The sequence below is a fragment of the Coptis chinensis genome, chromosome 6 (genome assembly GCF_015680905.1).
Source record: "Coptis chinensis isolate HL-2020 chromosome 6, ASM1568090v1, whole genome shotgun sequence".
In the NCBI taxonomy this organism is placed as follows: domain Eukaryota; kingdom Viridiplantae; phylum Streptophyta; class Magnoliopsida; order Ranunculales; family Ranunculaceae; genus Coptis; species Coptis chinensis.
Genome location: NC_141461.1, coordinates 6,946,798 through 6,959,284, shown reverse-complemented (window position 1 = coordinate 6,959,284; position 12,487 = coordinate 6,946,798). Strand labels below are relative to the sequence as shown.

Here is a 12,487-nt window from a genome sequence, read left to right as displayed (position 1 = left end):
GAAAGTTTGCAACCATGGATCAAAGACCATTTTGCATTGAACCTCTACTTATATTATTATAGCAACTTGCACAACTTTAAACACCCCTAACAAGTACAAAACTCCTAACAATTCCATAATAATGATCAAATATCACATTATAAATTTGTCACACTCATTATAAGGCGTCGACCACTAAAGTTGAGTCCAATGGTTTGGAGCGCTAAAACACCAAACCACAATATAACAGTAGATAGGGTTGGCGGGATAGTGTAATTGGACCCAATGGTTTGTTTTTTTACCCGCCAGCGAGTAGAGGAAAGCCCAAAAAAAATCAGTCCATCTAGCAGTTGAAAAAAAAAACAGGTTTTGGGATAAATCTCCCTCAACTTGATTCAGTTACTTAAAAAACCCTCGCTTGCGGACTAATCTACAAAACCTCCCTGTTTTTCGAAATAAGAAAATAAAACTAATAATGACTAATACCCGTCATCTACACCTTCCACCTTCTTACGTTTCTCTCATTTGTAGTCCCAAAATTTCTCATTTTTTAATTAATGTAGAAACATCTCGCTATTCAGATGTAAAATATACATTTTTTTGTCATAAAACACTACCAAAATCAAAACAAGAAGTTTGGTTATTTAAAAAGCATATCTAAACCATAATCCATTGGAAAATCTCCGACTTCTTTGGGAAAACAATAATTTTGCAAACAAAAAATCAAACTTTCAAGTTCTAGAAGAGATGGAGATTAAATTAAGAAGATGGCTGCTCTAAAAACTACGGCAAACAAACCAAATCTGGTGAGAATCTTCAACTTTTAATCCTATTTTTAGAAATTTGTATGAAAAAATGAATTTTCATATGTGAGTTAGTTTGTAAATACGAATTTACATTTGTTTAGTGATTTCACTCTGTAATTTATAGTTTTTATAGTTTTGCAATTTCAAGTTTTGGTTTATTATGAATTTTTATGTTTGTGTATGTAGTAGTTTTACTATGCATTTTTATATTTTCGTAGTAGTTTTTTCTCTATATTCTTAAATTTGCGTAGTGTTTTTACTCTGTTTTTTCATGTTTGTGTAATATGTGGTGATAGTTTTACTCTGTATTCTTAAATTTGTATAGTAGTTTTACTATGCATTCTTAAATATGCATAGTAGTTTTACTATGCACTTTTAAATTTGTGTATTAATTTATTTATGTTATTTTAAACTTTGCATAGATAGTCTTTGTTATTAATTGGTTTTCTCTCATTTGTAAGTCGCCCTTTAGAGCTTCGTGCATTACTTACGCTTGGGGTTGTAGCAGATTTTAAGAAAAGGCTTAGAGTTATCTCAACAATGAATATGGGATCTAAAAGAAGAATGCAAGAAATGATGAGTTGATTTTTGTTTAATCAGTTCTTGGTGGATCTATTATTAGATATTTGATGTAATGACTACAATTGTTAGAATTCGGATGTAAAAGGCTGATTTGGCTTAATGTGTTGTTGGTAAATGATGTAATGGGAACCTGTTTTATCTTTTTTCAGGTTGGTAAAACAATTGGGTTTGTTTTGTTTCAAAAATATATTGTGTAAAAATAATTTTGTATAGGTTATGATCTGTTTTCTCTATGAAAATTTAACTTTTCATAGATCAAATTATTAATGTAAATTTAAATTTACATAGATAAGTTCAAAATACATTTTAACAAAGTTGTATAAAATTACATGAGTTCGTTTGTCGATATTAGATTGGTCAATTTCAAAGAAATGTTATGTGAAAACAATTTATCATGCATAGTTTCTTATTTGTGTTGCATACTTGCATGTAAACACACTCTTCTAAATAAATTTAAATTTTCATAGATCAAGTTACTATATAAATTTAAGTTTTCATAGCTCTAGTGACTATGTAAATTTAAGTTTGCATAGTACAAATGTTTTTTCATCAGACATGTTTTGTTTCACAAATCTATTATGTAAATTTAAATTTTCATATGTAAATTCTAATTTTCTTATATCAAACTACTATGTAAATTCAAATTTTCATATATCAAACTACTATGTAAAATTAAATTTTCATATGTCAAACTACTATGTAAATTTAAATTTCCACATGAAAATCAGAAATCTCTGCAAGCTTCTTCATCAAGGAAAAATAAGGGGAGTGTGGCGAGTGAACTTCCTCATTTATGATTCCAATACTAAACATTACACCAGAATCACTTCTTGATAGAAAGCAAAGTCTTCACTTGCCAACACCTTGTTACACAACTTGACATTCTCGAACCGGTAAGTGTACCAACCATTTCCACATGTTCATGCAAGGTTTCATCATTCATGACAGCTAGGTAGACCTTGGAAAATAATAGCCTTGCATCATTTCAAGCATTTTTGTGACCACTCATCCAAAGAATGCATATCAACATGATTAATACATACTTTTATTTCATGCGAGTTGTTTCTTACAATTACATAGAACAAACACGTAATGGAGAGAAATATACTACTAACTTTAAGCAAGTATATCCCGTTATAAGAGAATCTACGAATATCTTCTACAAACTCTCGATACACTAATATTTCATAAGCATCACAGCTTGATCAATTATTGTTTATAGAAAGGTCAAGTATGGATGATAGTTACCTTTTCGATCTCTAATGAGTCGGTGTAGGCCATTTGTTGTAAGACACCTCAAAGTGCCCATCAACATCACCACATTTAACATACCCCCGCCAACATAGAATTCCAATAAACCACATTTCTTTCAGGCATCTCATCAAACAACCTCTTTTGCTTCCTTAATACTCCCAACCAATGCATATCCATTAATCATAGTATTCCAAGACACAACATCTCTACACACCATTCTCTCAAAACCAACTTTGCCCATTTCACTATATTTCACATACCCATCAATCATAATTCCCAAAGACACCACATCTTCAACACAACACATCTCAAAACCACCAAAGCTTGGTATCTTTAGTAGTTTTCTTAAAATCCCAAATCTTGGAGGAGTCACTCTTGAGCTCCCCGGGCCACTCTCCATGTATACTTCATCTTACAGTACATCACTCCACCTAAGCATTCCATCATTTTCTTACTCCTCATGCTTGACCTTCCTTTCTTGGGTTATAATTGGCTTGTTCAAATCAATCATAAGTGGTGATGACGATTACATTGTTTGGATGCCAAAATTTGTTGAGAAGTTGGAAGCCACCATAGAAGGGTAAAAAGGTAATAAAATAAAATAGGAAATAAAAATCGGACTGGAATTTCGCTGATATTGGAAACAGGGAGTTTTTGTGATATGAACTGATAAATAGGGAGGTTATGTGGTATGGGCCGATATGAAGGGGTTTACACTCATCCGGATTAAAACCAAGGGGCTGAGCCCCATTTCTTGGAAAAAAAAAAAGATGTTTATTTTGTATCCACTATTGGCAATGGTGTGTAGATTTTTCTATTTCAAACCCTCTCCCCATTTTACCTTTTCTCCCAACTATCTATTTCTCTTTTGCCACCGAACCAAAATTCCAGCCGCCACACAATATGCCGTGTAGATTAGACCATACATACACTATAAGGCCGCTACTCATCCTGGCGATAGGCATACACTATAAGGCCAACACAAAAAATCTCAGGGCCTTTATCGCCACACTTTGTGGGCCGGGTTGGGTCAGGGTTTGATCCAATGCAAATCACGACCCATCTAAACCATCTTCGTAACTAAAAACTAGAAACAGAGAAGGTGAGAGTTACCATTTCAACGCCAAGCTTGATTCCTATTAGAAAAGAAGCCTTGACAACAAGGTACGTTTCATAGGTCCTCAAACTTTTATTTCATCTACTTAATTCTGGTTACATTATGATTTGTTTAGATTAGTATTTGCTTGTGTATCATTAAACATGTTTCCTACAAGGGCCCAAATGATTTGAGAAAATGTTTGGCCCTATGGTAGATAGTTCTACATCAAACTTTATGGATCTTCTCTTAAAAACCAATACTATTTTTTGAGGTTGATATTGACTTTATATATTCTTAGTAGGAACGTGTTGACACCTAAAAGGCAGCCTGCCCTGCATTTCATACTCGCAAATTCCGACAAGTTACAGAGTTTAATATCCATGAATTTAAGAAGGTATGTCCGTCCCACATTGCTTCATTTTATAGATTACTCGATGTTTAAATCCATATAATTAGCCTTTTAATCGGGACGAGGACTGCCAGAACTTGTGAAGAAGGCTTGCCCTTAAATTAATCTTTTTATATCAAGGAACTTGGGCAGTGAAGGAATTTTTTCATAAAACACAAATTAGGATTCTGAAATAGACGAGTAGTTAGATTGGGTAAGATGACATTTACATTCACCGCTTACAGGAAGTATAGTATTTCGTATAGGTGATTATCCAATTGAGATGGTTGAGCTTAAGCATAGACCTTTAGCAGTAAGGGTGGAGTGTACAGATTGAGGTTCTAAAAGAGCAAGAGTTAGATTAAAGAGAACATGGACTGAGTTTGAGAGCAGACTTCAATAAACTTTTGCTACAGTCTTCTACAATGCTACCGATGGAAACCTATATAGTTAAGGGTCAAATATTTATGCTAACTCCAAACACCGAGAACTCACTATATGAAATGCGTTCACTGGTGGTCTGTAGTCACTGTGCACTAGACAGGTGGTATTATACTTTTGTTTGATCAGTTCTCTACGCCTTTGGAGCTGAGTGCTCAGAAAAAATATGGCCCTTAATAATGATGATTGTTGTAGTTTGTACGTGCAATTTATTTGTGCCGCATGCGGTATATGATATACGCAGGTGTGAGCTGGTTCAGTTGGAACCTCCATTTGTGGTTATGGTCAGCTATCCTGAGGATTTAACAGTGTTTTATCCTTTGGCCGGGCTAATGATGTGCTCAGGATAATTGACCTTGCTTCCTTGAACACAAGTAGAGATAACTAATCAATTTAGTTTTCCTCATTATTCGTATTAGTTCCACACAACTCATTTCCTTTTAAGTTCTTTACCCATTCTATTGCTGTTCCTGTTTCTCCAAAGAAGTTTGTACAGCGTATTTGGAATATATCTTTGTTTGTTTGGCGTTTTATTAGATTTTATCTCTTAGTGGGAGACCTTGTTCTGTGCAGGGAGCACCGAGGGAATAGGAGTGCTCTCTTTGATGGCATTGAAGAGGGAGGAATCAGGGCTACTGTGTATTCTCATGATGTCAACGATCATGACAATGAAAAAGCTCTTGATGGATTACATGATAGAGTAAATCTACTAAGGACAGTAAGTTTGATTTTCTAGATGATTCTGTGTTGGTATATACTTACCGCTTGTATGGTATATCCTGACACTGGAACAAAATGTGCTTATAGCATACAAAATGGGGGTGGCTGGTTTGTTCCTATTATTGATTATTTGGTTCTGAAAACCAGTTGGCAGGCTTTTTGTTGTAAAGATGCGACTTTCAAACTTGTCTATAACCTCTTGTAACCCTATTGTTTGTCATGATCAAGTTTGCCCTTAGGTGCCACCCACTCCCTGCACAATGCCACAATGTTCTTCTCACTAGAATTTTCCAACTTAAGAAAATAGTGCAAATAGGACTAGAGTAATTTGGAACCCCTAATTGATTGAATTTGGAATGATTGAACCATATGGACATGGACATTTTTGAGTTATGATCCGTTGAATGTGATACATCATCAGTTCTTAGTATACTCATATGCCCTTCTTTGTGTTGTTTCCCTCTCCTTTCTTAAGCACCAATTACAGTTCTTTGCTCAGTCCAGGAAACCACATCTGTTGAGTTAGTAATTATGTTATTTGACTCGAGGCTTTTCGTAAAATAATTATTGATTGCCTTGAAACTTCTTTCAATAGTTGACTGGTGATATACACGAGGAGGTGAACAGTCATAATCGTGTTCTAGACGGAATGGTATGTAGACCCAGTGTTTTTAGTCTTACGTCTTCTTTTTTCAGTTTGACTTTTGAAACTAGTTTCATACTATTGTTTCCAAATGTATATTCAAACACGCAGGGCAATGATATGGATGCCTCAAGAGGAACTATGTCAGGAACTATGGATCGTTTCAAGAGTGTAAGCAAACCATTTTTGTGTATCTGCTACCTTCCATTCTCTTCTGTTAATGCTGCTGAGCAATTTCTGAATGTTGTAAACTGTTTAACTATAGGTATTTAAGACAAAGTCAAGCCGGAGAACGTTTACACTTGCATCAACTTTCGTGGTTCTCTTCCTTGTAGTATATTTTCTGATGAAGTTCATCTGACAATTAGCCAAGAATTTATCAAGATTGAACTGTCCAGTTGGTAATCGTGGCAAGATATATATATGTTTCCTTGCATGATAAAAATCTATGTGTCCACTATGTTTACTCGCAGGTGGTCAGTGTATAACTTACATTTGGATCCTTGTGTAGTTGTGTCTCTGATTCCTTTTGGACCCCACGTTTCATTTCTTTAGATGGATCGCTCTACAAACTATCCATGTCTGAAGTCTGAACATCTGGTGATAATTGATGCAAAACAGACATAGATTTTCGGACAATCAAACATCCTGAGATTGTAGTGGCAGGTGATCACATAGAGTGTCTAGGGGTGTCTGTCTCAAGCTGTTCTTCATTATTCCTGGGCTGATGAAAGCTCAAACTTCAGAGTTTGGAACTTTGGATGCTCGTTCAGAGAGGTCACACTGATGAATAGCATGCAATCTCCCTCAAGTACTGCTACAAACATCCAATCTGGGATGATGTTCCTTATTTTTCATGGTTTTCTGTATTTGCATTTCATCCAACTATATGCTTTTTGCTGGTAACTTGGGGGAATTATTTTGTTATGATGCGGGGACCAGTGTTTTAAAAGGCGTTTGAGGGCGCTTTTACACTGAAAGCGTACCTTCAATGTGTGAGGCGTTCCTGAAGCGTACGCTACACTGCTGAGGGCGTACGCCTCCATTGCAAAATAATTTGTCCACATTATTATAACATTTAGAATATTTGTTTTCATTAAAAAGAAGACATCAAACTTTAAGTATTATTAAGTGACCAATCTAAGAGAAAATAGTATAAATATTTAGCGGCCAGTTTCTTGTGTTTCCTTTCTCAGCCCGGCTCTAAAAAAATAGCTGGAAGGTCGAGGTACACGAGAAGTTGAGATTTGATGGACTCTTACGAACTACTGGTGGTGGCTATATCTGTTCTCTCTTGGTATTAGACTAGTTGCTACTACTTTTACTCTGTGTTTTGGCTCATAAGACCTATGTATGTTGGTAAAAAGGAGAAAAAACCTGAGTACGAGGGGAAGTATTACGTTAAATTTTTTTGAAGGGGCAAAAACACTTTTGAGTTATGTATTTACTCGCCAAGTATCACCAGAAAACAATTAAGTGTGAAAAAAAAATGTGGTTGTCGTGTATACTTCTTTATAAAACTGATCAACTAAAGATTTTTGGATTTAAAAATTCGCCTCTCAAAAAAATGTCCAAAGGAGTTTTTTAAAGTAAAATGCCTTGAAGAACAAGGGTTAAGAAAAAGCCACAAGGGAAAAAAATTAATATATAATAACTAGGGTTAACTAGTATTACCCCTCAGAACAGATGAGCCAATTAAATTTCCCTCCTATTAGATGGGAAATTAGGGAAATTCTCCTAAATACACACAAAAAAAAAAAAGTCAAAATGGGTTGATTGAATTTTTTTGTGTGTATTTTAGAAGGACCCTAATTTCCCATCTAGTGAAATCCTAATTGGCTCATCTAGTGGGGGGTAATACTAGTTCACCCTAATAACTAAAGCTTCTGCACATCACGGGGATGTTTACCTCTGTCGAGACTTCAAATATTAACTAGCAAACAGCCACGAGCAAAAAAATATTTAGAATACGTGGGGCCCACAGTTGGAGAGATAAAGAAACACAATTTTTTTTTTATATTTTTTAATTATTATATTTTAGTGGGGTCTATAAAAGAAATAAAAAAAAACCAAAAATAACAAAAAAATAATAAAAAATAATGTGTGGACACTATTATGTTTGGCCCACCGTTTTTATCTTTAAGACTTAAACATTCAAATATTTACCATTATGCTATCAGTTTTGGTTTTTTAAATCTTTGAAAATCAGATAATTATTATTTTGCCCTACACAAATGTGACACCAAAATACTATTCCTCCTACCCATATTTTTCTAATATAGTATGATGTGAAAATGTTGTAGTGTTGCTGCGTATTAAAAAAATAAATTACTGCTAAAGATAAATCAAATATTCGGGCATCCAGCTATTGCACTAAGTATATATTTGCTTTGCCGATGGTTTTTTTTTTATTCTATGGACCAAAACACACTCCATTCTAATTATAAATTTATAATATATGATGCCAATCAAAAACATATAAAGGCAAGCGTATGAACAAATAATTTTCAAACTTGTACGAAAAGCTCTTACATAAGAATGACAACTTTCGAATGAAACTACAATATATCAGCTACATAGAGTATACTTCATAAATAAAACTTCGTTAGATAAAATACAAAGCCATAACTTAATGACTGATTCTTTCCCGACCAATACTTCTGTAAAGGAGCTATAGTGTTACTCTTCAGACTCAGACGACACACTATATAGATATGGTCTGGGCTACCACGAGGATATCCTCATAGGGACGAGATTCGAGACCATTGGATGTGTGATCCAACGGTCCGAAAATCAAAAACAAACTCGCATTCTCTCTATTTCTTATTGTTAATATAGTATCGCATTGAACTAATAACCCTAAAACATATTTATATTATATGTAGGAAGAATAGATGTCTCGACAAATATAGTTTTGCATTTAAAGTAGTGTTTATCATAATTCTTTTATTGTGATTGGAAATGTATTGTTATTTAAGTAACTTCAATATTTTATTCGCCACATTGGGCATTCTTATAAAACTTCATCAAACTTCTATTGTTAAACCTAACAATAAAAAGAAGTCGATACGTTTTATAAAGGTTTGATGATTCCTTTTTATAGAGAGTGGTGCAATAAATTTAAATGAGCAATTAATAATATAATTTTCATATCTCATAGCTATATATGCATAGTTGTTAATATTTTTTAGAATAATTTAATATAACGACACTCGTTCATAGGACACGTTCATATGATAAATCTTTTCAAGTGGGAGCAATGTATTCTTTGAGGATATGGAAACAATTAATTTGTTTTAGTGAGTTGTACACATTAGTTTGTAAGCTGAGAGGTGATGATTTACCGCTAAATCACCGTAAATTTAAGAAAACTATTATACAAGTTAAATCGAATTTAAAATAATTCTATTTGAAAATTACGGATTAATATTCTAAACCACAAAGTGAAGAGGATATCTCAATTTGATCATTTAGTTTCCAAGTACTTATGCACAATAATCGCTGCTCATTAACGTATTTCGGTTTATTTTCAATAAAAATATATTCTGATTCGAAAATTTGCCGCTAAATCACCATAAATCTAAGAAAACTATTATACAAGTTAGATCGAGTTTAAAATAATTATATTTAAAAATTATGGATTAATGTCCTAAACCACAAAGTGAAAATGTTATCTCAATTTGATAATTTAGTTTCCAAGTACTTATGCACCATAATCGTTGCTCATTAACGTATTTCGGTTTATTTTCAATAAAAATATATTCTAATTCGAAAATTTGTGTGAGATATTTTGTAAAGTCTTTTTAGCACACAATATTTAATAGATTCCTAGCGTATGCCCAGGTCCAAAATCTAGTTTAAAAAAGACAGGCAGTCAATTCTAGGTCACATACAGTAATACGGAATACAAAAGCTTTCGACCTTGTCCCGATGTGTTTCGTCCGGTTTTCTTGGTTCTTTCTGCCTAGTGATTGTCATTTAAGGGTTTGCAATCACAGCATGCTGCATTGTAAACCAGGAAAAAACTTGCTGAGGCAACCTTTGTGTCTGCATGCTCAAATATTCTCTGGGTGGCAACCTGTAGCTTTTGAACAAAGCATCTGATGGCATTGCGGTTTACGTAACTATTTTTGCAGTAAGATGTGAAGTAGATAATGAAAAGAGAGTACATAGGCAGAACACGAACCAAATATGAGTAATAGCAAATCAAGTTAATACAAAATATATCATATCGAACGGGCTGCAAAGTCAATCAACCTTCACTGTGGCCGATCACCAAACAAAAAAATATTTGATCCCAGTGTTCACCCCGACAGTTTCGGCTATAAACGTGAAAAGTTGAAAACTAGACTTGGTCATATCAAATAGATCCATCATTTTCATATCAGAATGATGGAATCACAACGGTCACTGTCATACTTGTTCTAAAAACACAAAACAGATCGAAGTTCTTCACTACTTCTTTTACTTATTTTCCTTACACATATATGATATGATATAGCAAAATTTAATAAATTAAAACATAAGAACTGACATAAGAGAATTAATTTAAGAAGAAATGCTTCTTTTTCCAGGACGATCAGCAACTTCCAAAGTTTTCGCAATCAACTTTCTTGCTCGTCTGCTTCGAATCTCAACTTTAATGCTTGAACTCTTGTCCATCTTTACGTAAGGCTTCTTTGATGATTTCTTCAATGACTTCACCTTCGACTTTATGCTTTCGACCAAGTACTCTATCTGATTCACCATCGCCATTTCTCTTTAGCTTTGTTGAGATTCGAGGTTTGCCTCAGTTGGTTTTATAGTTATGGCGTTTTTGGTGTTTGGTTTTTTGAAATGCCTTTTCGACTGTTGCGCTTCACTTGACTTATTGTTTACTGTTCACTCATTTTATTGATAAAGTTATAAATTTATACCATGAGTTTTGCTTAAAATTACCAACCAACCACTATAAACCTTTGGCAGTGGCTTTAATTAGGCGGAGATTTTAAGCAAATGCATGGCTACTGCCTACTGGCTACATAACACGTGCATTCCCAATAGCTAGTATTATTATATGCCGACCACTCCAACCTTTGTGATATATTCTGAATTATTGTATTGTTTCTCAGGTTGCATCCTAAGAAGATTAAAGAATGATGATAGAAGATTTGAAAGTTAGAACTCAGCCACTCGGGTAAACACTTACCATTAGGTATTTAGGTTGCGTCTTCACTAATTGGACCATCTCAATTTAGTGAATACATACACCTAGTATGCCAACAAAAAGAATAATAGAGATTCTGTTTTAGTACCACCCAGACACACATAAATCAATTTTCTAACATTCATTACACCAAAACAGGAAATTAGTCTCACTTTTTTTAATTAGTAACAGTTTTTTAATGTGGGAGATTCCCTCATACTTTAATACCGTGAGGAATGATGATAAACTGTTACAATGATTTTTTATTAAAATTGAATTAATTTGTAACGGTGTTTATTTATTTTCTTACGACATACAATTGTGAACGGTTTAAAATAAAACAAAAAAAAATTAGAAATGCGGGAATTTATAAAAGAGAGAAAAGAGAAAAAACTCGCGCTCTCACTAATTCACAACTCTTTTAAGGAAAGAAACTCTCTTTAATCGATTATCTCTCTCGATCTCAAATAAATCTCTCTCAAATCTTTATCACTCGCTCTCAAATCTCTTTATTCTCTTTCAATCTCTCACTGTTGTTTGTTGCCGCGCCGCTGTAAGTACGCCCTCCTCTTCCACTACCTCTTCCGTTCAATTACCTAGGGTTTTCTAATTGGTCAATTACACTTACTTCTCTCACACTATTTTACTCCATTATGATGTAGGGTTTACTCGATCTGATTCAGTTGCAAGTTTGGTTATAGTTGCTGCAAAAGGTACGATTTTTACTTTTGGTTTGTGTGTTTTTCGAGTGAAACGACTGTCTTGTGGTCTGATTGTTCTTATTTGCATATGTTTTTTTTATTGATTAATGACTTATAACTGTGTTAATGTCTACAATTCTCAACATTCTTCTCTGAAAACTCTATTTTTTTGTTGAGAGCTAAAAATAGCTTTTAATTAATTAACTACCAGTATTCATTCATGCCTTAATCCTAAAGTAATTAGCTTTCTATTTGACTGTCTCTCTGAGGTTTGATGGTGCGCTTAATGTGGATGTCATTTGGTCTCTTATCCTAGGATCTACTACAAGAAAAAAAGCTTTATACCACTGTTAAAAACAGTGACAAAAAGTCTTTTGTCACTGTTTTTTTTTCCAAAACTATGACGGAATGGTGGCCATTTCCCCAAAACCGTCACAAATATTCCTTCAATAGTAGCCTTCCAACAACACTTAACACCGTGACAAATAGTGAAAAAGTCACTAAAAAACATTGTTTCCGTGAATTGTAAACCGTCATAAAAGAGCTGTTATTTACATCAGTTTTTTTTAAAACAGTCATAAAAATCATTATATTTTATAAAAATAAATTCTCATTCTACACTAATTCCGCACTCATAAGCAACTAAATACATACACTTGATATAACTTCATAAACTCATATAATTCGTT

At 33.8% G+C, this 12,487-nt stretch overlaps 2 protein-coding genes across 3 annotated transcripts; one reads left to right on the top strand and one right to left on the bottom strand.

The window, feature by feature from the left end:
• Nucleotides 1–3,648: 3,648 nt before the first annotated feature.
• LOC147491155 (bet1-like SNARE 1-1) lies at nt 3,649–6,839 on the top strand. Of its 2 annotated transcripts, none has more exons than XM_086568867.1 (6): nt 3,649–3,785; nt 4,019–4,114; nt 5,123–5,267; nt 5,865–5,921; nt 6,024–6,083; nt 6,178–6,839. In XM_086568867.1, exons 2-6 carry the CDS (start codon nt 4,101–4,103, stop codon nt 6,271–6,273), a joined length of 372 nt encoding a protein of 123 aa, XP_086424993.1. In that variant the 5' UTR covers nt 3,649–3,785; nt 4,019–4,100; the 3' UTR covers nt 6,274–6,839. The 2 variants fall into 2 exon arrangements, with proteins under 2 accessions (XP_086424993.1, XP_086424994.1); XM_086568868.1 differs by having other exon boundaries at nt 3,653–3,785; nt 4,022–4,114.
• Nucleotides 6,840–10,250: 3,411 nt separating this feature from the next.
• Nucleotides 10,251–10,757, bottom strand: LOC147491154 (uncharacterized). Its single transcript, XM_086567086.1, has one exon. The coding sequence runs from the start codon at nt 10,665–10,667 to the stop codon at nt 10,461–10,463; it is 207 nt and encodes a 68-aa protein (XP_086423212.1). The 5' UTR covers nt 10,668–10,757; the 3' UTR covers nt 10,251–10,460.
• Between the last annotated feature and the right edge of the window lie 1,730 nt (nt 10,758–12,487).

What these genes read in the sequence shown, in the direction of transcription:
- LOC147491154 (XM_086567086.1), bottom strand. Translation starts at nt 10,667, where the DNA reads ATGGCGATGGTGAATCAGATAGAGTACTTGGTCGAAAGCATAAAGTCG.
- LOC147491155 (XM_086568867.1), top strand. An exon ending in ATCGTGTTCTAGACGGAATG is followed by an intron (nt 5,922 to 6,023) that starts GTATGTAGACCC and finishes TCAAACACGCAG; the next exon opens with GGCAATGATATGGATGCCTC. An exon ending in CTATGGATCGTTTCAAGAGT is followed by an intron (nt 6,084 to 6,177) that starts GTAAGCAAACCA and finishes GTTTAACTATAG; the next exon opens with GTATTTAAGACAAAGTCAAG.